The sequence below is a fragment of the Parasteatoda tepidariorum genome, chromosome 3 (genome assembly GCF_043381705.1).
Source record: "Parasteatoda tepidariorum isolate YZ-2023 chromosome 3, CAS_Ptep_4.0, whole genome shotgun sequence".
Classification (NCBI taxonomy): Eukaryota; Metazoa; Arthropoda; class Arachnida; order Araneae; family Theridiidae; genus Parasteatoda; species Parasteatoda tepidariorum.
Window position 1 is genome coordinate 52,130,162 of NC_092206.1, and position 25,606 is coordinate 52,155,767.

Consider the following 25,606-nt stretch of genomic DNA (forward strand, 5'->3'; position numbering starts at 1 on the left):
GGGGGGGGGGGGGGGAATGTAACTCTAATAACACTCTTCATATAAATACTCTCTGTAAAATCTTCATATAAATATTGGGACTTCACGTCCAAGCGCAACTGTCTAAGTGCATGTAATGAATACGAGTGACACATGCTAAATATGCTAAATAATTACTGTGACGATGATTTAAGTTACGAAATCAGACACTGAAACATTCTTTTTGCGAATTCCTCTTTTTCGAAGATTTTGGATCGCAAAATATGGTCTCACTAGTTAAATAAGGAAATCAGTTTAAAATTTAAGCCCCGTAATGTAATTTTTACTTTTAGGTTTTTCGTTATAAATTGAAAAATCATTGCATGGATTAAAAGATTTTCTTTTTTACAATTTAACGATAAAATATATATATATATATCTGCAATCTGCTCTAATATATAGTATATATATACAGAGATGCCAACTTGCTCCGGACGCACGATTCCAGAACTTTCTCGATGTAAATTAAGAGTTAGTCAGTTGGAATTGTCTGTTGAAGTAGTTTCTAAGTGAAACTGATTATCTTAGTGTTTAAAATCTATGTGACTATGTTATTAGTTAATTGAAGTTTGTTTCTGTGTGAAACTTGGAACCTGTGTGGTTCGATCCTGTGAAACTAAATGTTTCTGTGTGAAACTGGGAACCTGTGTGGTTCGATCTTAATTGTTTAAGAGTCTGTGTGACTCATGTTATCATTAAAGAATAAGCATAATCATTAAATGTCTTGATTGACTTTATTAATGGTAACCAAGGCATTTACAAATATATATATATATATATATAATTAGGCCGCATTTATTTATTTTGGCAAAACATTTAATTCCGAAGATCTGAGTGGATGAAAGATCCTAGTGGCAGTTGCCGACAGTAAAAATGATTATGATTTTTATGTACCAAACTCATGATTTTTGTGTACCCTTTCTAAATTTTTCGTAACGCTGTGTACCACTAAAAAAAAAATGAATGTTTTTTTTACAGTAAAATAATTGCACAAAAGTAAAAAATCACAACTGGCTGTTGACACCACTAATTATTAACTGTTTACTCTGCAAACAATAGCCAATAGAAAAATACGTAATCGTAAATTTTCCTGGCTAGCTTTGTTTCGAAATAAAATTATTTGAAATTTTCGTTTGTTGCGAGATATTTTGCATAAAAACGCGTACATAAAAACGCGTACCCCCGCTAAACTGTTCCCGTACCCCTGGGGGTACGCGTACCTCACTTTGGGAAACACCGCACTAAAGCATCACTTAGATCATTCATCCAATCAGCTCTTAGCATATATTGAAAGAACAAAGATATGGTGAGGAGAGTATAGTGGTTTTAGATGATCTGTAATATTTTATTTACACTTACCAACGGCTAAACCTGGATCACTGTTCATTGTTTGTACAATTTCGGCTCCCTAAATAAATAATTAGGAAATTAATAAATACCCTTGAACATTCTTTTGTCAATTTACATGATTTCAAAACATCAAAAGCTAATAGACTATCAATATTAAATTTATGAATACTTCTTAGAATCTCTTCAATTTCAATACAAAATTCTTTGCTATTTCCGTAAAATTTAGTCCGTTTTATTATTATTATCTCCGTACTGAATTTTTAAAAGAAAAAATATGGATTTATTACAACGTTAATATTTTTTGAGTAATATAATTGTTTGCTTATAATAAATTAATTTGCGAATATTTTACGTCTAGCCTGAACTATGAAAATGCTTCTAAAAGGTCTTTATGATTAAGAATTTACTTGTAAAGACTTTTGCTAAGAAATTTTCCTTCTCATTAAAAAAATCTTATCTACGTCAATCGATTTTTTTGAGACCGTACTTTAATGTAAACGAATTGTAAAACTTTTACTCTACTTTTTATTTCTTGCATTTTAACTAGTTCATTTGTTTGATTTATGAATTGTATAGAAATATTAACGTCGGCAAGTGATTTTTTTATTCTAGGGAAAAAATAATTCGTAAAGAGCAAAGCTTTTTGTTCATAAATTTGAAGAAACAAATTCAAGAACTTATTTTACGTAAAGCTTACTTCAAACCAAACCAATTTTACAAGATTTAAGAACTAGACAATCAAAATTTTACACATTAAATCCTTAAGCTGCTTTATTTATTTTATCAAATTTTTTTCTTTCTGTTAAACAGAAAGAAAAATGTAATTACGTAAATTTTAACGATAAATGCAAATATACCTCATAATTTTTGCGTGATTGCAAATATACAAAGAAAAAATAACAAAAATAGTTTGAAAGAAAATATTTGCATTTTGAACTGGTATATTCAAATAACTTCCTTCGCCGTTTCATAATTTTTTTTATCCATTATGAAATCAAATATTAATCTTAATGATAATTTAATTTTTATTCTTAGATTTCAAACTGAAAAAAAATGTTAATTCAGTATTTTTTTCACTGTTTGAGATTAAACTTTATTAAATAAATATTTCATTTTAATTTCAAATACCATTAAGATAAGTTAAAAACCTTTATTTTTGTTTTGAATAAATTGACTGCTTGTACTGCGCTGTCTCTAAACAAACTTAATGTTTATTAATTAAAAATTTTGTGATTAGTTGACATTCTAAATTATAAATGAATTTGAATGAATTATAAATGAAAATGAAATCCTAATTTGCTTTCGTTAAAAAAACAATTTTGTTTTCCTGCATTTTTTAATAAACTTTGTTGAATTAAAAATTACATCAAGAAAAATGTACTACTGTATTCTGTTTTAATGACTAATTAGAATTTTTGTTTCAGTATTTCACACAAAACTCATTACAATGCAGAATTTCGAGTTTTTCTAATGCATGAGACTGTCATTTAAACTGATATATAATTCTATTGTGATAAATATTTAGTTTCGAAACATAAATTTGATAATATAAATGCGTAAAAAATTGCTATGGTTTTGTTTTTCCTCACATAGGCGTGGTTTAATTAAAACCCAGAATTTGATAACATTCATGTACTCTTTTTTTTTCTCTACCTTTTGACTCTTTCAGAACATTTTTGAAATTTTTTGAGCATTGTTTTAAAATACGGGATTTTTTTGGTCGGAAATTATTCGAATTTTTTTCCTTTCATATTATTTCCTGCAACCATGTTTTCCTCCCATAAAGCATTTAATTTAAACTTACAACCTCTTATTCTATGCATTTTAATGTAGATATATATAAGTGTGGAAAGAAATAATATTTCTGACTAAAACTCTTGTTGGGATAAAAGAAAACTTTTCCTATTTGAAGAGAGGGTTTTTACTATTAAAAGAGAATTTTTTAGGTCATGAAAGTAAGGTTTTCAATCTTAAAGTACTTAAAAATGTATGTTTGAAATAGTTTCAAGAACCAAAACCATTTTTATAAAATTTGAAACTCCATTGTAGCTACAATAAAAATCTTACAATGACGATCCGTATAAATGACTGAACAATGACAATTGTGTATTTTAAATGATTTAAAATATAGTAACTTTTAAATAATTTGCATCTATCTATATGAAATTCAAATTAAATTTGGTATCTCCTACAAAAGTCTAGAACATAATATATTTACGAATGAATAGTATAACAATCTATATATATATTTCTCTTACACGGCGACAAAAAAAGCCTCATTACAACTCCCCGAATGGCAACGCTAGAAAATCGACCAATGATTGCCGCTAAAAATGTCGCATGCCAAATCTAGCACAGATGGCTCAACATATAGTGCTTTTAAAAACGGAAACTGAAATAACCATAGAGAGCATAAGCCAGGCAGAGGTGAGTAGTCTTTGTCGATAGATCTCTATTTTAGTATTTTGTCGAAAGCGCTTTTTTTCACGAATTTATATATTACGAATTTATTTGATGATTTTTGATTTATATCACGAATTTATTTGTTTACTAAAATTTATCTGTTTATGCAGGTTTTTCCATTGCAATTCACTTATTTCAATTTTTAATAGACTTAATTATAGCCAAAATTTTAACCTTTTTAAAGAGATATCAGTTTTAGAAATTTTATCTTAAGATTTTATACTATAGCACATTTCTAATAGGTTTAACGAATTACATGTCATTTATTTGAATTCAAATTTATTTTAATGACTTAGTATTTACTAAAAAGATGTAATTTTTTTTTAAAAAAAAAGTTGTTATATGGATTTGAATGATTGTTTGGAATTCTTAGTATTTTATGCATTTGCAATGTACCTAAGTTAGTAGCGAGCGAAGCGATCTTGGTTTGCGAAGCAAACCATATAAGATTGCGTAGCAATTTTCGGGGTTTGGCGAGCGTCAGCGAGCAGGGGGCGCAGCCCACTAGTATATATAATTACGCTCTTCAATACTATCCATCCGAGATTTGGATCCATGTTTCATGGACTCGTGCTTTATAACAACATAGTTTTAACTTTTAGTTTAGATTTTTTCTGGTTGTTTTTGAGTAGCGTTTTACTATATTTCCAAATAAATTTAATTATTTAGACTACTTCTATGAAATGTTATTAAAATGTTCCATGCTAGATAAACAAGTTTTATTTTCTAGATTACATCAAAGAAACTCTTTTGATAGCGCATTCTTCTATGATTTAAGAAGATTAAAAATATTCATGAAACGGAATTATAATTCTTTGTAATCTGTTTGAGTTTCAAAGCTTTATGCCTAAAAATACAATAATTTTCTAAAATTTGTTAAAATGAATGACTTATTCTTTCCTGTTTTAATCCAATTTAGATTTTGTTCCCTGGCTCTATGGTTAATGCTATTATTAGAACGCATATAAACAAGAAAAAAAATTACATTAATCAAGTTTGTGTAAATCTTGAAATTAAAGAAAAGGAAATACTTTTTGAAACAATTTAATGTTTTGGCTAATAGCAATTGTAATTATTTAAATGAACATAAAAGAATAATTATAATCTGCATTAATAAAGAAAATATATATAAAACTTTAATAGTTTGATGATTTTCTATAATGAATGACTAAGAAAATAAAATATAAGGGTTTAACTATTACTAGACTGTTAAAATCATTTTGTTCTGTCGTCAGTTTATTGTTGTATTATTTAAAACTGTTAAAATAAAATAACTTGTTAAAAATATTTAAAATTATAGTCATATAAATGACAAATAATGTAAGCATTTTTCTCGCTGTTACAATCATCGAAAATTTTGTACTTTGGAAAGACTGCACATTATAACATTACAAGAGCTGCGCTAAACTAAAGAGGGGGAAAAATTACACCGATGTGTATTAAGGTAGAGTGAAAAATCAAATTTTCAAATTTTGTTTTCTAATAGCGACCAAAACATGACCCAACCTGTCCAAAAGTATATCCTAAATTATTTTTATTTATTTTGAGTATCTGCAGGCACATTTGATTCGAATAGTAATCAATTATTCAAAAAATTCCAACGTAGACTTTTCATAAAAATGTTTTCTAAATCATTTTTAACTTCACTAAAACAAGGAAAGAATCACCAATTAACGAATAAAACTGCTTCGATATATTAAATATGCGATATATTGAATACGAGGTTTTCCATGAAAATACTGTACTGTACTTATAATTTTGGCACTTTATACGAAAACATTTCTTCGTTTCATTGTTTCGTCATATTTCTAATACTATCGGTGAAAAATGTGAAGCCAGTCACATTTTCTATCGTTCAGTACAAAAAGATACATAGAATGCAATTATCATCAAAAACCTGAGCAGGGCTAGCATTTTTGGTAAAAATAGAATATCCTAGGTATCAAGGCATATTAAAAGATATTAATAAGTTACAAGACTAGTTCCTATGCTGGAATATAATTATTAATAAGTCTTGGTAGTCATGTACATTTATTCTTTACGAAAGCAAGCTAAAAATGAAATGGTTTTACAAATAATTTCTCTTTTTTTCCGAAGAACAAGCGGCTATGGATTTGAGTTCCAATTAATGTTACTAACTGTAATAAGTGGCAAATGTACTAATATGGCAAACGGATCACATGGAAAAGACACACTTCATGGTTAAGAACATTAAGGCTATGTCTTTCCACTAGCATGCCTTCATAAACACTTAAACATCGGCCAGTTAGGGGCTATGTACCCAAATGGTTCAATCAAGACAATAACAAAGGTCACAACGTAAGAATATGATAAAATGTCATAAAGGCAAAGTTATAAGGCAAAATAAAATCAAAAATATTTTTAAAAAAAATTGAGAATGGGCGAGATTTTGAAGTATTATTTGAATAGTTTTTTTTCCTCTTTTCTTCGTTATGTCTTAAGTTTAATTAGTTTAAACTAGTATTATTTTGTTTCTTTTCCGATATATTAACAACAAAAAATTGTATCTATAGGTTTATGAAAAATCTACACTGTAAGAAATTCCGGTATGGTGTTTAAGAAATTTCTCAAACACCATGCATACTCGCATTAGAGCCAATAAAAGGCTTCTGTTTTCTCACTTTCATCTTCAAACGTTTTACATTCGTTTTAATATTATTTTTGCTTGGATCCACAATCTTCTTTATTTACAATTGGGGCTTTGAGAGCTGCGGTAGTTCATGGAATAGAGCGTTCATCTTCCAATGCGGTGGCCCGGGTTCGAATACCAGTTGCTGCTAGTTTATACGAATTTCGCTTTAGGCTCGCATCGACCACAGTGCTGGTGTAAAATACCCTCAGTGGTAAACAGATCAGAATCCCCTTGTCGTTCAGCTAATAGTGGGAAGTTTTAGTGCTTTTCTTCTCCATGTAACGCATTCGCGGGTTAATTCCATTAAAAAGCTTGATCTAGGAAACCTTGTCAAAATGCTTGATCCAGAAGTTCTCTTGTCTTCTGGGTTGGATTCAAAATTATGGGCTGCAGAGTTCAAAATTTATAGTCTTAAACTCAGAATTGGATCCGCTGTCTTATGCCAATTACAATTCCATTAAAAAGCTTGATCTAGGAAACCTTGTCCAAATACTTGATCCAGAAGTTCTCTTGTTTTCTGGGTTGGATTCAAAATTATAGGCTACAGAGTTCAAAATTTATAGTCTTAAACTCAGAATTGGATTCGCTGTCTTATGCCAATTACAAAATAGAAAAAAAAAGCGATTTCACATATCAGGAAAGTATCGTTTATTTTTCACATATCCTGTGTTTTTGAGCTAAATAATTAATTTTTACAAAATCACTGTTAATTAAAATGAAACCAAGCTTAGAAATTCATTTTCTTCCAATAGTTCATACAAATTTTGTAATGCCTTTATAAGTACCCTTTCTGAGCGCTTTGATCACGATTTTTAGAAATGGGATTATAGATTCAGTGATTAAAATTTCCAAGGGCTGTTGTCGCAGAGTTACACAATTGAAAAGCTCCTATTAATTTGCTACACAATTAGGCTTCGTTATTTCATTTTCTAGTGATCTAACTGTTTAGAATTCTTACACTAACTAAAATAAAAAGCTCTCACTGTGTGAGTACTTTAGATTCAAAGTAATGCTTCGATCATTTTCACAAAACTCTTGATTTTCATTTTATTTTCTTTATTTATGCTTTACTGTCCTTTATCTCCATTTTCATAATTGGCATTGAGATAGCTGACTAAAGATGGGGCATAGATAGTAATAGTTATTTTGAATTGGCTTAACCTCTATCAGTTATAAATAACTATTACTGTTATTTATTCCAGAACTCACAGTAGAGACAAATATAGAATGCTAATCGCTAATCATTGTCATTTAATAAGACTAAAGAGCTTTCTTAATGCATATAAAGATGATATCTGTTACATCTATCTAATTGGGCAATATTTAGGTAATAACTTTGAATAAATCAAAAAAATCATAATATAATTTGCGTCATAGAAATGTTATAAAAAGTTATGAAAAAAAAATTCAGGAAATTGAAATATAAGTCCTGTTGTTGTTGTGTGTTGTAATGACACTTGGGCAAGCCAAGCTCACACAGCCATTAGTCTTTCGCAAATTAAGTAAAGAAGATGCACCTTTCGTTTGATAAGAGAAAACCGCAAGGATGAAAGTACGTCTTGACTCAGAACCCCACAGATAGATGGCAGCACCACTTACTCGCGAGGCCTTTTTAATCTATACATAGATCTGAAGGGAAAGGAAATTTCCCATGTACCCAGATCCACGTACCAATGGTACTACTCAGAGACCGACCACAAGACTTTTGATTCCATAGATTTTACGAGCACGACAAATATGAACTTCCGGTCCCCAGTCCCATTCTCGAACCATCGGGTTACCGCGAAACTATAAGTACTTTAATTTCAAATTATTATTCCTTTTACAAGCTCATCGTATAGTATGATTATATCTTTCCTGTTACAAGCATTATTTCTTATTTAATTATAACTTAATTTTTACTTTTTTCTAAAATCTTATTTAATTTTTCAAAATAGATAACTGCTGCAAAATAGATATTTCGCTGAGTTTTCATACCGCAGCTAAGAAAACTAGTTACAAGTACTAATTTATATTTACACCTTCAAAACTAAACAAAAATTGTGACATTAAATGCCTAAAATGTGACACCTTATTTTAGAATTGATGTTTTACTGTATATCTTAAGCTGTTGTCTTAATTATTATTAAGGTGCTTATGATTACATATGAAATATGTTAGAAACTACTCACTCTGTTATAAATCACCCAATGTGGATCGATTTGAGAATCACCTTCTGGATCTAAAACCACTGTTTGATATGCCCTGAAATCAGTGGCGTAAACTTTTCTGTTATCAGGGCACACGTCCAGGTAATCGGGAACGCTGTCACCGTCAAAATCTTCTCGACAAACATCACCCACTCCAGTTTCTGCAGAATAGAAGAACTCGTTTATTTTCATCACACAATTATTACAGGATTCGTTGCTGCTGAAACATTCTTGCAATCATTTCGATTGAGTTGTCTCGGAAATATTTTCGTGAGCACTTTGAAACATATTACTCGTGCTGTTGTAGAAACATAATATCAAATTTGTGTTATGTTTCTATCACATTGTTGCGTGTCAATAACCATGTTGTGACTTTGCGAAATGCGCGGCATGATACACGTTAATAAACAAATGAGCCGCGTATTAAACTTTTGTACATTGTAATAAATCATTGGTATTGCAAAAAATTGTTTTTTAAATATAGATAAAGCTTTCTAAAACATTCAAGAAAAATTTTATCAATCGCTTTATTCCTACCAGAAGTTTTGTCAATAATTGTTCCCAATAATTAATTTTCCAATGACAAACAAATTTAAAATAAGTATAAAAATTACATATTTAAGTACGAAACTTTTATTATGTCTTCAATAACAGTTATCTATTTTCATTTTAAATTCCGTGTTTTAAAAATAAAGTTAAATATCTATAATAAGTTTATTTTTATTTTTTCTTGTGGAACTATGACACTGTTTAAAAAAACGAGTAAGTTATTCTATTAGTTTTTTATCGATTTTTTAAATTAAATTGATAAGAAGTAAATTCGCTGCAACTCTAAAAATAAATTTCATTATTATAATAAGGGCTTATTTTTTTTTAACTTTTAAATACCGTTTTCAGGCATTTTATTTTTAGAGATAAATGCTGATGTCTTTGTTTAATTCAAGTTACTTCACTTTGTTTAATTCCTTGATGAAACCTAATTGAAATATGTTACCTTACAATAGAGATAATAAAATTTCCAAAATACACAATGCAATGAAAATAGAAAACCTTAGAGTTAAAAAGATTTAATACGAATGAAAAGATAAATGATTTCTTGTTTTCATCTTATTATTTAAAGAGAGGCTATAAAATTTTCTCCGTAACTAAAATAGTCATATTAGCTTGAAAAATATCAACGAAATAAAGTTTCATTAGAAACGAACAATGCAATAAATCTGATAAATGACATTACAATAAACTTACGTTAATTAACAAAAATCAAAATAAAATGAGATTAAGTTAGTAGCAAGTTAATGTATGAATTTATGACGGCAATGTCAAACAATGATTAGAACAGTTAAAGGGAAATTCTTTTATCGTATGTACACGTTAATATTTAACTCCAAGGTTACTGATACAAATCAATTTTTGTCTTTTTTAACGATGTCTACTTACTGTTTGAATCTTTTTGATCAGGGTTGTAAACTAGAGGACAGTTATCTTTATGATCAGGGACTCCATCATTATCTTTATCGAAATCGCAAACATCGCCTGTAAATAAAATATTATTAAGAAAAGAAAAATTTTATTTATAATAGCTATATCTTTAATATTATATAATGTTTTTAATCTTACATTAATTCATTTTATTAATTTAAATCAGGATTTATTTTCATAACGAATATGGACGTTATTTTTATTTGTCAAATTATATTCCTGTGTTCTGAAGGTCAGTTTAATATAAAAATACTGTATTTGATTTAAATATTTTATGAAAACTTATATTTTATTTAATAGCTTATATCTTTATATGCGAGCAATGAAAAATTAAATAGTAATGATGTTATATTTAAATTAAAAGAAATTAAAAATTTACACTTGTAATGATATATTTATGTTTCTTTACTTTCTACTTTAAGTAGGTTTTATATTTTCTGATGTATTTGAGTGTGTTTGGAGTTGGGTAATAAATGGATTATTTTGTAAAACGTAATGAATTAGAAATAAAATACTCATCAATTATTTCCGTAGACAAAGGTTGAATATTTTCTTTACTGGAAAAATATTACCTTTCTTATCTTCATCGGTATCCAATTGATCACTATTTGGTGCGTCTGGACAGTTGTCTACGTTATCTTGTATGCCATCTTGATCTCTTTAAATTAAAAAAATAAATAAAATTTTCATTGCTTAAAAGTATAAACAGCAAATTATTTTGAATTGAGAAAGTCTTTTCGAAAAATGAAAATAGAAAACCTTCGATTTATATAGCCTTCTTTGATATAAATAAAAAAAAATATTCATGAAACCTAATAACTTTATTTTCGATTGGGCCAAACAAATAGACTGAATTTTGAAACTGCATAGGTCCTAGAATAGTTAAAAAAAATTTTATTCTTACAATCAACCAACATCATTTGGCAAATCTAAAGTCATTTTAAGATTTCTCCAATATATTCTAATCAGCTTGTCATCTTTTAGGCTTTTTGAAATAAATCTAAATAAATCAAAGCTAATTAGAAAATTTACTGTGCGGTTTTATTTAAGTCTTTTTGCAAGAAACACAGGGACTTATGCGGTCTTATAGTAATATTTTTGTGCAGTATTTTATAACTTAATAGAAAGTACTATTAATTAATTAATGAAGCCCTTAAATAATGAACATTTTACCGTAAATATAAAAACTCATTCTTGAAACCAAGTGTAAATCAAATTGTTATTAATTTTTGGTGCATATTTAAAATTAATTCAGCAGACTATAATAATTCAGTCTGAGTTTATATAATCATTGTTTTCCTAATCACAGCTCACAGGAATTAGGGAAAATTAGTCAGTCATCTGTTTAATTTATGAGCAACTGTATTTGTCCTTTATTTTTCGTCTAGATTTTTTATTGTTTATTAAAAACTTATTAAGAAAGTTATTAAACTTTAGAATCACAGATTTGTTTTAATTTTGTAATTCGAGGGGTAGATATTGCTTCAAATAGCATACTATGATAAATTTAAAGTTAATAATTTTAATTTGATTTCTTTTTTTATTTACGTAGGTTTTTTTTAAAACTCAATTAAGTATAAAATACATAAATTTGTTGAAAGTAGCCTTGGTTGAAATATTGTGACAGTAAATTTTCGAAATTAACGAAAAATGTGTATTCAACAATTTATAAGTACTTTTTTGAAGATTTTATCGTTTACATTTAAAAAAATATTAAACTGTAAAACTTAATCTATGTTTCCGTTTAAAAAAATTTCAGCTTTCTTTCCGGTTTAAATAAAATTTTTATTATTAAGCTAAGATTTGAGCTAAGTTCTAAAAAACATCAAGTATTCACTTTCCATTCATTTTTCGAAGTATCAGCTTAATACTAAATTATTTGCTTTATCAAAAAATGAATAATCAGGTATTCTAATGGACAATGGTATGTGTGTGCATTTACGATTCATGAAAGTTTAAATAAGTACTTTTTTTGAAGATTTTATAGTTTGCACTTTAATTATTCAACTATTTAACTTCGTTTTATACACGAGGATCTATGTTTCCGTTTGAAAGAACTGTCAACTTTCTTTCTGGTTTAAATAAAATTTTGTTATTAAGCTAAGATTTAAGCTAAGTTCTAAAAAAACCCATCAAGTATTCACTTTCTATTCTATTTCTCGTTTTATCAGCTCAATACTAAATTAATTACTAAATTATTTGATTTATCTAAAAACGTATAATCAAGTATTATAATGGATAATGGTATGTGTGCCTGTAAGTATTTACGAGTCGGAATTTGGTAAATCTAATTTCCCCATTTTAAAACATCCTTTTTTGGCTTTACTTTTTATTTTCTCAGAACAATACAGAAATGTAATTATTTCGTAAGGTTTTAACTCTTTTACATTTCACAAACTCCTTAAAACAACTTTTGTACCATATGGAAATGATGAAGGTTGATAATAATTTGCCACCAGTTCAAATTAATTTAAATGAATAAAGGTTAATATGCCTCACATTTCGAACATTTTTATAACCTGAATTTTAGGTTTAAATAAAATACTTTTAAGATTTATGTGAAGACAATCATTTACTCTTTGCATGAAAGAGTAAATGATGGTAGATGCACTATCTTTCTTTCCAATCTATAGATTACACTTGTCGGACGTTCCAAATGATTGTGGGAAGAATCTTCTAATGAAGTATATATTTTTTCTTTCTTTTTTATCCCACAAAGTAAATGAAAAAGGAAGATTCGCTACTTTTTGTGGGAAGAAGCGTAATAGCTTCAATGTTTTCCAAATACAAGATGTGTAGGTAAGATGGCGGCGAATGAACCCTCTGGGTGTGAGAGTAATCAAGGATCACGTGATTACAACCACTAAGAAGCGAATGAAAAAAAATAGGGAAAGAAAAACAAAGAGAAATAAAATGTCTAAAATATTCGAAGGGTGGAATAACTGCATGAGCAAATACATTTTTCGTAGACAAAGTTGCTGGAAAAAAAATGCAATTTATTTATTTTTATCTCCATTTAAAGAGAATAATTCATAGAGTTGTTCCTTTTACAAAACTCTTCTTAGAATAATTATATGATTTCGTGATCTGAGAAAAATTCTTTTACATTCTTAATAAGAAAATGCATTCGAGTCAGATGGTTAAAGGGATAAATATTTACGTTTAATTTAGGCACTATTCGGATTTCTTTTGGGAAAAATAGAAACGCAGCTATTTAAATTCTTTCATAAAAATTCCATTTAATATTTTCCTAAGAAATCTCGAAAGTAAATTTTATTAGGAATCTGAGCATTTCCAGTTACGAGATGTTTTTGAAAAATGCATGTCATTTTAAGATTTCTCTATAACAGAATAAAAATTTCATTTTTGCAATAAGCTTCATCTCAAGGGAATAATATATCGACGATGTTAGCAAGAAATTTATTAAATGTAAATATTTTAGTTTGTCATATGACCTCGAAAGACATTTTAAATCAAAATTCTTTTTAATATATCCTTATTTTATTCCAAGATAAAAATTTTAAAAAGGTATTAAGGGATATATTAAAATTTGGTGTAATACGTAAAAATGTAAGTATAATAGAGTGTTAAGAGGCTCAAAGTATAAAGTTAAATAACATTATTTCAAGTTTATTTCTTCGTTCAATAAATTTGTTATTCACTAATATAATGTTCTTAAGAAATAATGAATTTAAATAAGATGGAGGGATTTAAATAAGAAGTGTTCTTTCACTGAACAGATGTTAATGAATGAGTATCGTTAACTACGCAAGACCTACCCTTTTCATTGAAATTTTAAACTTCTTTGATTAAGATTTTGTTTTTATTCTTTTTGTACTTTTATATTATGAAGAACATTATTTTTGCAAAATAAGCTTTTGGTATAAAATTTTATCAGAATTTCTCCAAAATCAGGAAAATACTTTCAGATTACTTAATGAAAGATTGTCTGAATTTTAGATTCAGCTGAAATAAATATAGGAGCTTTACTTTTACCCGCAAGCCTAATAAAATATAAATTTATTTGTATCACTTTTGTGTGTGAGTGTTCATTTCTCAAAAATACAAAAGTATTTGAAAAAATAAAAGATTGTCATCATCTCTCAACCATGACTTTGCACATAGCCCATTTTTAGGGCTCTATCTTTTAACGGACATGGTAGGAATGCCAGTTAATTTTGACCCCCGATAGACGACATGGTCAACTCCTGAGCTGGCATCCCTCTCTCAGGATGTTCATAACAGAACCAGCGAGAGGATCTTCAGGCACCCTAGACTTCACGCGCACCTTGCCACATATACTTGCCCGTTGTTTTGTTGGCTAGTTGAATCGAACTCTCTCCAACAAGCTGTGAGAGCAACGACTTAACCGAAACACTAAAAAACTCTGTCTTTAAATTTTTTCTTTAGATCAAAAGTTCGAACAATGATTTAAATTTTATTACTGTTAGGGCTAATATTGTTAATATTAAGGATAAATGAATTAAATATTTGAAATCATGACATTTTACATTCTGCCAGTAAGTCATGTAGGATTCTATATATGCCTAGGCAAGCGGTGTGTTAAATGTTTAGCCGTTTCATACTTTGCAGACATTCTATAAAATTCTTCGATGTTCTGTAGATTGATGGATTCTAAACTTTGTCGGTTACATACATGTAATAGTATTGCCATAATAGTATTTAATTTCCAGAGAATAATTGTCGTTTGTGTAGGTAATTGCTTTCTAACATTTAATGTTTAATAAATTTGCCAGGATGGGAGATATTTTGTAACTATTTTAATTATTTATTTAAAAAGTAAAATTTATAGGTAATGTTTAGTGTGGTTTGAATAAGATCTAAAATATCTATATTTCACCTTGAAAAACAATGCATATATTTTTCAAAGCGATGAAAAGAGACTACTGATAGCGATTTAATAAGTACAGTATACATTAGTTTTAATTATAGAATATCACAGAGAGACCTAATTAAACAGTTGTTTTATTTTATTGCAAATTTTATAAGCGTCTTTGAACAGCCGACCCAATTCTGAGTTTACGACTATCTATGTTAAACTCCGTAGATTTTAAATCCAATCCAGAAGAGAAGGGAGCTTATGGAACAAGCATTGGAACATACTAGCCTTTGAGAAGGACTTTTTAATATAACTAACCTCCATTTGAGTTGCATTGAGAGGAAAACCACGTAAACTTTCCACTGTTAGTCCAACGGCAAGGGGATTAAACATACTCATTCAAAATCATAACTTAACCAGAATATAAATTTTTTTCATTGAAAAAATTCCTTTCTTTACAAACATTTCTTTTCATCCAAACAGATAAAATAATTTATACTGCGGAATTAATAAAAAATATAATAGAGACAATTTTTTTTCAAATTTATTTTATTAAATCACTTTCAATCAAAGATTTATTTGCTAAAATTTCTTAATCATATCTTTTAAAACTTTTAACATTCATTATTCATTTGTTTGTTCGCATTACATCATTAATACAGTAGAATTTATTTTATGATCTTATTTTGAATCAGTTTTAATATCAAATTAAAACTTGAGTACTTGTAAGAAATTAGTGCCAAAAATTAAAACCATTTAAATTTATTACATTATTCTTTCATCAAAATTGTCTTTAACCTTTGTGAAAAGTTCTAAATGGAAAGATGTCGTAAAGGCAATTTGACTTATCGATTACTTTTTCCTTAAAAAATGCTATTAAGGAAACAATTGGAATGGCTTTTCTCTTCAAATAGTTTTTCTTTATTAACTTATTCGAGAATTTAAGTGCGAGACACAAAACCTTTTAAGAGAAAACATCCAATAAGCTTTACGTTCGTAAACTGTCAGATTGCATAATGCAGAGAGTTGCGAAAAGTTAACTTCCTTAAACAGCACAGAAAAACCGTTTAAAAAACCGAGCAACTTTTGTCATTTCCTATCAAAAAATACTTCAAGAAAAATAAAACTAATTTTCTGTGATGTTAATTAAATGTTTTTAGTTCCAAATGGAAAAACTTAAAAACTTAAGGCAAAAAGTTTTTAGTTTTAAATCTTCGATAAATTCAAGTTTTACCTGTCGATGTTGCTGTCACAGTCATCACCAATATTGTCTTTATCAGTATCTATCTGCAAAAATAATTTTAAATAATTTAATAATTAAATAATGAAATTAAAATAATTTTATAATAATTTACAATAGAAGTTATTAAAATCGCACATTTCTTTTTAAAGGCATAAACCAATCATAAGGAATATTTAAATACAAAAATGCAGGTTTAGCATGAAATAAGTTTCCCATTTAATAGAGCTCTAGAATTTTGAACTACAGATGTTAGGCCCTTCACGAGAGATGTCACAAGGGTGGGGGTCTACACATTTTCTTACTCATACACATACCCACCCACATTCAGATACAATTACAGATATACATACTCATATTCTCATGAGCACACCTACTGTTACTGTTATGTATTTCATGCGCTCCACGTTTTTCGTTTTTCAAATTTTTGTTTTTTAATTATTATTCTCCACTACAAAAACGTAGTTTTTAAAAATATTATTTTAATTTTGATTTTAGTAAAAATAAAGATTAATATTTATTTTGAAGCTCCAGGTTCGCAAAAATAAGCAATTTATTTTTTTATCATGTATGATTCATTATTAAAACGCGATAAATTTCATAAATTATCAACATCTTCAAGCACCATTTCCCAAGAACAACATTTCTTCTTCAAATAGTATTAATCGCCATTTTCAGGATAAATATTCTACTAATGCTGCCTTCCTTCAACTTATTCAAACACAACTTCCTTCGTAAATCGATTTCTTCATCATAATAAAAATTTAGAATTTTTCTAAATAATTTTTTAGCCTTGAAAATTTTGTTTTCTATCTGAATATTATTGATGATAATCTGGGATCCAGACATTCTTTTTTTAAGTCGAATTTGTTGGAATTTACGAAATCGAAACTATTTTGAGAAAAAAAGTATGGTCAAAATTACAAGAGCATGGAAAATTTTGCTGTGTTTCTGGTTATAAGGAAACTCAAAAATGCTTCATTATTTTTACAGAAGCGCTTTGCTAATGGTTTTGAAATTGGCAATAAAATATGGTTTTTTAATATGTGATAAAATTTGGTAACTGTAGAAATATTTGGTAATTTAATCATATGTTAGAGCACGTGGCATAAAAACCAGTCATTTCGTTAAAATTACTTTTCAGTTTAGTATTTATCGCTAAATGCGTTGTATTAAGAACTATAATTTTGAAAACCAGAATTTCCGGTTAGCCGTTACCATATTTAACAGAAAAATTACCAAATAAATGATTTAAAGGCCGTATATTTGGTTTCGTTAATCAGAATTATGGTTTTCTTTACCAGAAATGTCATTACCAAACAGTACGATAATTTTATCAGAGTATTACAGAATTGTATGTGTAGAAATATAGAATAATATAATTCGACAAAGAAAACTATTAAATATTTCTAGACAAAGCTTTAAATACAAAGTTCCTCATTTCTACTGCTCAGGATCTTAGGCCTAATAAAATTTAATTGATAGTAAGGATTTGAAAATGAAGTTGAAAATAATAATGATAAAAGAAAAAAACATATAGGTTGTTCGAGTGCTAAAAGGTGCAAATCAGAGTAGGATGTATTTCCAAGCGGAATGCAGTGGCGAGTTACCGACAAGAATATCGAGGTCTTTTCTTATTTTATATTTCACTTTGATTTTATTTTTCATTTTTCGTTGGTAACTGGACTCTTTGGAATGTTTACTTTTGTTTTGAGCACACAAAACCTGTCTACTTTTTCACCTTAATTTTTGAAGCTCATGAAGTTTTTCCCATACTAAGTATATCCTTGAGCTCCAATTATTCATTTCATATTTTAAATTTAAAATATTAATTATAATTTTAAACAATAAAACTAAATAAATTAAATTATAATGTTATTTAAATAAAGGTATCTGTATTAGCTGCATTAAGAAATTACGGCTTTGTGTAGTAATTAAGTCATGAGATAGTTTAAGTGCTTGTACAGGAGAGTTTTTTTTTCAAATATTATATTCTTCGACACAAATGTTTATCATATTGCAAGTAAATTATATTTTCATGAATTCTACTAGTTAAATATACATAATTAAAATGTAACATATTTCCCACCATTAAACAATAACGAGAGTTTAAATTTACAAGTAATTCATAACTTCGTATGAATTAATTTGTTCCATTAACATCGTTGGAATGATGGACAAGATTTAACTTACTTGTAAAGGGTTGGCAACAGATGGGCAATTGTCGCAGGCATCTCCAACACCGTCATCATCCGAGTCTTGTTGATCTCCGTTGGGTGTATGTGGGCAGTTGTCCACTACATTTGGAATACCTAAACGACAAAGTGCTTGCATTGTTGGATGTTGAAATGATTAAGACTTTACTTGCATTCTCGGAGAATGAATTACTCATGTCTTAGAGCAATCATGTAATTACATAACATTATATGAAATTCATTAAAATTAATGTTTACAACAGAGTATTTGAATAGAAACTGGACAATTATGCTTTAATAGTATATAAATTTGCTTAAGTAAGTTTAATAATTCGTTGTATACTTTGAGTTATTTACTAAAATATTATATAAAATACTTAAAGTTGATTAAAATGAGTTAAAGTGGATTGAATTATATTAGATTGCTAGTAGTTCTATTTGTATTTTTGATATTTGTGAAAGTTTGAGAATCCTGATTAAAGAAGAACTTGAAAACAGAGTAACACTAGAAAGTTGCTTAAAATGGGATTTTATTGTTTTAGCTAGAATTGATTGATGGATTGATTTGAATCTGATTACTTGTAATCTTGTTTTTTGAATAATTGTGAAATCTGTACGTGTTAATATGTACGTACCTGAAATCTGCAGGTGTTGTGCAATCTGTACGGGCAACTGAAAACGCTGGAAAGTTGCTCAATATGTGAATGAATTTTTTTAATAGAAATGAAATAAATTTAATCTAAATTTTAGTTGCGATACTTATATGATGAGAAAATTTGGAATAAATATGGTGGCATAAAAAGTTCTCAATATGGGATCTTATTATTTTTTATTATTCTTTCAGATGAATCTGACTGTTAGTTGCATTAATATTCTTTGATATACGTGAAACCTTTTAAGCGAAAAACTCAAAAAGATATACTGTAAAAGAAGAAAGTTTCTAAACAGATAGATACTTTTTTTAAACAAATTATTATAGCTTTTTGAATTTTGCATAATCATAGTTATTTGAGCTGTCCTTATTTATTGCAAATATTGATACACCTTTTCATCAATTTGTCTAATTGATAATTATTAATGAATAACTTTTAATTATTTTTACTTTCGTTTATTTTAGTTATATTTCTTGGTTAAAATAAATTTCGAATAATGAAATCTTGAGGAAAATAAACATCGTTGGCAAAGACGTTTTTAGAATGTCATATAGGTAGTGATGTGCTTTTTAGAAGTAGTTCAGAAAAAAGGACCAAAATTTTTTTTCATAGTGTAAAATGGTATCAAAAGTACAAAATAGTGTAAAAAGTTTCGTAAAAGACCATCATGTATTGTAAATACTCATAATGCACTTCGCTACTGAATTATGAACAAAGATAAAAAATGTGAATAAAATGTGACTAGGATACAAGTTATTTTTGTTAGAATTAAAGTTCTTATATTTATTGATAATGTTTTTAACACATTATAAACAGATCAGCATGTTTTAAAAATATTTTCCTTCGTCATTTTGTTATAGTGAATATAATTTAGTTCACACAATAACTACAAACTTATGGATTTTATGTTGTATTTTGAAAAAAATATATGAATTATAAAACATAGTTACTTATGAGGAATTTTAGTTATTTCTGATTAAACTAATAGAGTTACCCATTTAAATTTTTTAAAAGTGCAAACGTATGAAACTTTACTACCAGTGACACATAATTAAAATCATAAAAAATGGCTAAATTATGCTTAATCATGAAAAATATGAAAAAAAGTTTAAAAGTTTGAAAAATCTTGGGTTTTCATAGTGTGTAGTATTCTTTTATAAAAATACTATAGTAGTAGTTACTGTAAGTGTAATGAACCTCTCTTACAACATTTTAAAAAAAATAATATTTTAAGCAATTGAATGGATAAAGATAAGGATTTGATCAAAAAAATTATTAAAATGTGATAATTTAACGGAATATTTAATTTTCATAAAAGTTAGTTAAAAAAACTAATATTTTAAAAGCAAATGATTACTTAAAAAACTAATGATTTTTATAATTCGGTATATTCAAAAGAAATTTATTGTTCTGTAGAAAACTTGCGAAATTACATCTTATATACTCTTGAAAATATTGAAATTAACGAATATTATTATGAGAAATTCTGATGAAAACTTTTATATTACCGTCATCATCTGCATCAGGATCGCAGGCATCACCGATACCATCACCATCTGCGTCAATTTGATCGGCATTTGGAATCGTTGGGCAATTATCGCAAACATCACCCAATCTATCTGGACCATCAACATCTGTGTCTTCTTGATTTGGATTTGGAACCAAGGGACAGTTGTCCTTAAATTAACAATCAATGAAAGATCAATCAGTTGATTCATCAAATATTTTATCACTAATAACAGGAATAAAATTATTTTCAGTATATGTAGAAGGATTAATTAAGATTTTTTTCAAATTAAAAATTTATAAACATAAAAGCACAAAGTGCGTGTGGATTTAATCCAATTATTGAGATCTATTATTGAATTTAATGGAGTTGCTTAAATGTAGCAGATTGAAGAGTTGGACACACATCTTGATCTTAGAAGGAACGATTCCGTAAAACTTTGAAATAATTTATTTTAATTTTATATATTTTATGTATACAGATTTTAAAACATTTTTCTAGAAGTATAAGTGCTTTAATTACAAACCATAATTTTTATCAAAGTAGTTGTAGTTTATTAATGTCGCACTAGAGCTGCTCTATGGGCTATTGGCGACGGTCTGGGAAACATCCCTGAGCATGATCCGAAGACATACCATCACAGGTTTGATCCTCTGCTGAGGGGATGGCTCCCACTCTTTGGTAGCCTGACGACCTGCACGCAAAGTCGAGCACTTCACGGTAAAACAGTTTAACGAGGACCAATATCGCACACCCTCGGTCCCTACGCAGACTAATGCAAGTGGTCACCCACCTGTACACTGACCGTAGCCAGTGATGCTTGACTTCGGAGATCCGCTAGGAACCGTGTCTTAACGATCAGTCCACTGCGAAACTTTTATCAAAGTAAGAATACACATAACTAACATTTATAGCAAAAATTGAATAATTTTATTTTTATATAAATTTTAATCAATAGTAATTTACTGGTAACAAAAAATTACCAACGATATGAATATAATTTTTTAAGAAAATGGAAGGATACAGAAGTGCATTATTTCTGAGTCTTGCTCTGAGTGACCCAGATTTTATTCTCATTAATTTCTTAAACTAGTTACAAAATTTGTCAACGCTGCAGTTATAAAACAATGCTATCAAAATAACTATCATTTACCAGAGATTATATTACGCTGCTATCTGAGGAAAACATTATGGAGTGAATACACCTGTGTGAAGTCTAAGATTGACGAAGTTGAAAATCAAAAATAATATTTGTTGTATAAAATATACAGCTTGCTTTGTCGTTAAATAAAAACATGCTAGTTGTATATTAGAACAAAGTATCAAAGTTATTTAAACATCAGCATAGTGAGATTCAATACGTTGAAATCTGGAATGAACCCACAGCCACTTACAGCTGAGTTGGTCTTTCTACTAGACTGATATTTTACTCTGTTCTTCGAGTAGGTTCTCATAACATGATTTGAAGATGTTGCCACTTTAGGAAATATAACTTTCAAAGAATATGAGGAGGTTTTAATTATCGACTATGTCAGCCTTCATCTATCAAAAGGTAACTTCAGATAGAATCAAGTTGATATGTCTTATATAAGTGAATTGGTATTCAATATTTATAGTGTTAGGTACGCCACATTTGAAGGGATTTTATTATCGACTATGTCAACCTTCAGCTATTAAAATGAACATCATAATAGAATCAAGTTAACATGTCTTACATACTAGTGAATTGGTATTTAACATTTGTAGTGGTAGTTACGCCACAAATAGTTCCCTTAATAAATAATTTGCATAGCGCATAAATTATTTCCAACAAAAATTAATAGAGAACCATACATATATTTCTTTTTGAATACTCTGACATGCAACAATAAACATCATTTCACAGTTTATTTTTACATTGAATAGCGCCATATGTTAGTAAATTTTGAAACTAACTATTTTGTTTTTGTTTTGTTTTCACATTATCGGTAACTTTAAAACTATTTTATTCAATACATATTTAAGTTTATTGAGTAAGCTAAAAATTTTTTAACCATATTTTCAAAATAACCACCATTTACAGAACCGATATCGTGCTGCAATTCGAGGACAAAACGTGTGGAGAACCATACATATATTTCTGATTGAATACTTTGACATGGGACAGACAGAAAACATAGTTTACTGTTCTTTACTTTGAAACAAATTTTATATGTAATTTGAAGATATATAACTGGAACGTAACAAACCGTATATTTCGACTTCGCCTTTCTTTAATTGATTTTTCAAATCATCGATAACTTTTGGGAGATATTTGAGATATTTTCAAAACTATTTTATTCAATACATATTTAAGTTAATTAATCAGTTTAAGTGCCATTAGTTTTGTTTATTTATTAATCAATCAGTTAATATAAATGAAATACGACATAACTACAAATTTCCCTTCTTGTAAAACTATTATTTCTTATTATTCCTTATATTGTGTTATTGTAGCACTAAAGGTTCTTTGTTCATCTTCTTTATTGATCTATTATCCTAGTTAAGGTTAAGTGAAGGAGAAATGTGCACTAATATCTGACAAACACTATACCGGATTGTTGATGATTCCATCGTTATCGGCATCCTCGTCACAAGCATCTCCAATCCCGTCCTTATCTGCATCTTCTTGGCCACTGTTGGGGATGTCGGGACAATTATCCTGCAAGATGTATTGATCAGCAACTAACTTAAGTAAAAATAGTCAAATATATATTGATTTCAGATATTCAATTATTTAGATGGCCTAGATAATGTGCTTCATAAGTCATTAATTGGAAAAAAATAATTCTGCATCGATTTCAGTATTATCTAATTGAGAGTTTTTTTGTACAGGCTGTTCGTATATTTCGTAAAAGGAAATATTTTTTATATGTAAATATAGAAAAGGAAAAACATCATAAAAGTGTTTTATAAACGCAAATGACTAATATTTTTCTTTATATAAATAAATGAACATTCATTTTTATTAGCTCTCGTTAGTAAAATGTGATCAATGCGCTGTTTTAACAGTGAAACACAGCGCACGACAACATAAATATGGATACCTCTTACTTTTTTTTAAGCCTTTTACTCCCAAAACGCCATAAAAGAAAATGTTTTATTAGAAATGTTTTTCTCTATCCAAAATAAGATCGTAGATTTTTTTAAATTTATAATTTTTGTTGACAAAATTAGTTAATAATAAAAATATAAGAAAGAATCTTATAAAATATTAGTATTGAAATTTTTTTTAAAAAAATTGGTAAATAAATTTCAACGGTTTGATTAATACGCGAAAAGAGAACCCTGCAAAAATTTTTATTTGTACCAAAATAGGTTACATAAAAATTAAGAGGTCAAACGAAACTCTGAATTAGTTGAAAATGTGCCTTCTAAAAGGTTTTTGGCAATGAAACTCAAAGTTGAAAAATAAACTTCTCAGATCCGGTTTTACAAGCTATTTGCAATAAGAATGGCGATGACACAGTAGTCAAGACATTGAGTTGATTATATTCACAGTAAAGATTTTAATTATACCCAGCTTTAAATCTAGGGGTACCAGCTAATGTGAGATATAGAGGTACCCGGTACGTAGTTATGACCTATTACCATCACACCTCTAGCAGGCCTTAAAAATTTGGACCCTTAGCATCCATGATCCTTTTAATCCCCAATTTGCTGGTGCTGAAGTGCTTTGATTTGCAGTATCTGATCACTGATTGTTTTGAATTCATGTTGTCCATACATTTCTCTAAAGGATAGTACATTACATTATTGAGAATTAAGATATACTTTAGTTTTAAACGATGAACAAAATCAATTATTTGTTTTATATTTGTCTTTTTTTGTCCAATTATTTGTTTTTGTATTATAATCAATTATGAAATTGGATGATTCAATACTTAGATTGTTCAATATGACTTACTGATATAGTAAGTAATGAAGTAATTCTTTTCATTATTTGAAAGATATTTTTTGTATTTAAGTTGGAGATAGCTTTGCGATCATCGGTATACAAAATAAAGCTTAAACGGAGTCTAGTGCACGGGTATACAGATCAACTTTTTCTGAATTGATAAAATCATAAAAAAAATTTCCCCATAAGCGAAAAACTATGTAACAATATCAGTATGTTTTAAATAAAACAGCAAATTACATAATTAATTTCTTTGATTTTATTTTTAATTCTAACAAGTATACTAGTGCACTTGTATACAGATCAATCGAACTTTTTCTGAATTATTAAATCGTAAAAAAGTTTCCCCATGAGCGGAAAACAATGTAACAATATCAGTATGTTTTAAATAAAAAAACAAATTAAATAATTAATTTCTCTGATTTTTCTTTGAATCATAAAATTTTTTTACCTATAAGCGAAAAACTATGTAACAATATCAGTGTGTTTTAAATAAAACAGCAAATTAAATAATTAATTTCTTTGATTTTATTTTTAATTCTAACTAGTATACTAACGCGCGAGTATACAGATCAATCGAACTTTTTCTGAATTATTAAATCGTAAAAAAGTTTCCTCGTGAGCGGAAAACAATGTAACAATATCAGTATGTTTTAAATAAAAAAAAACAAATTAAATAATTAATGTCTTTGATTTTATTTTTAATTCTAAGAATGAAATCTTATTTCCCCCTTTGAAGTTTTATATGTAGAAAACGGAATAAAATTAAAACTGCTTATCCGGACTGTTTTATCTCATGAATTAATAAAAAAGTTTTTTATATATTTTTCTTATTATCATTTCGTTCATTCTCGGTCATCTATTTCCGTTGAGTGGCCCGAAAAACAAATTAACTCACAAACAGCTCAACTATCGTAGAAAAAAACAGGCCATTTTTAATTAACTTTATTTCCTTAATTGAAACACCATACCTCGAAAAGACAGAAAGGACACCGGGTTTTATATAAATTGGGGAAAAAAATAAATGCTTATAAAGAGAAGATTAAAAGAATATTTTGAGGAAGAAAATTTAATTAAAAATGGAGCTTTTTTACTGATGTGGT

General features: G+C 28.0%; 1 protein-coding gene across 1 annotated transcript in view; it reads right to left on the minus strand.

Annotated features, from left to right (window-relative positions):
* LOC107441319 (cartilage oligomeric matrix protein-like) overlaps nt 1-25,606 on the minus strand; it is a 301,899-nt gene that overhangs the window by 15,000 nt on the left and 261,293 nt on the right. The window contains exons 13-20 of the mRNA XM_043046110.2: nt 23,160-23,267; nt 20,589-20,757; nt 18,426-18,544; nt 16,227-16,279; nt 10,725-10,810; nt 10,111-10,206; nt 8,656-8,834; nt 1,378-1,426 (exon numbers count right to left, since the gene is read on the minus strand). Of these exons, the coding sequence (XP_042902044.1) occupies nt 1,378-1,426; nt 8,656-8,834; nt 10,111-10,206; nt 10,725-10,810; nt 16,227-16,279; nt 18,426-18,544; nt 20,589-20,757; nt 23,160-23,267 (859 nt within the window). The remainder of the gene's footprint in view (nt 1-1,377; nt 1,427-8,655; nt 8,835-10,110; nt 10,207-10,724; nt 10,811-16,226; nt 16,280-18,425; nt 18,545-20,588; nt 20,758-23,159; nt 23,268-25,606) is intronic.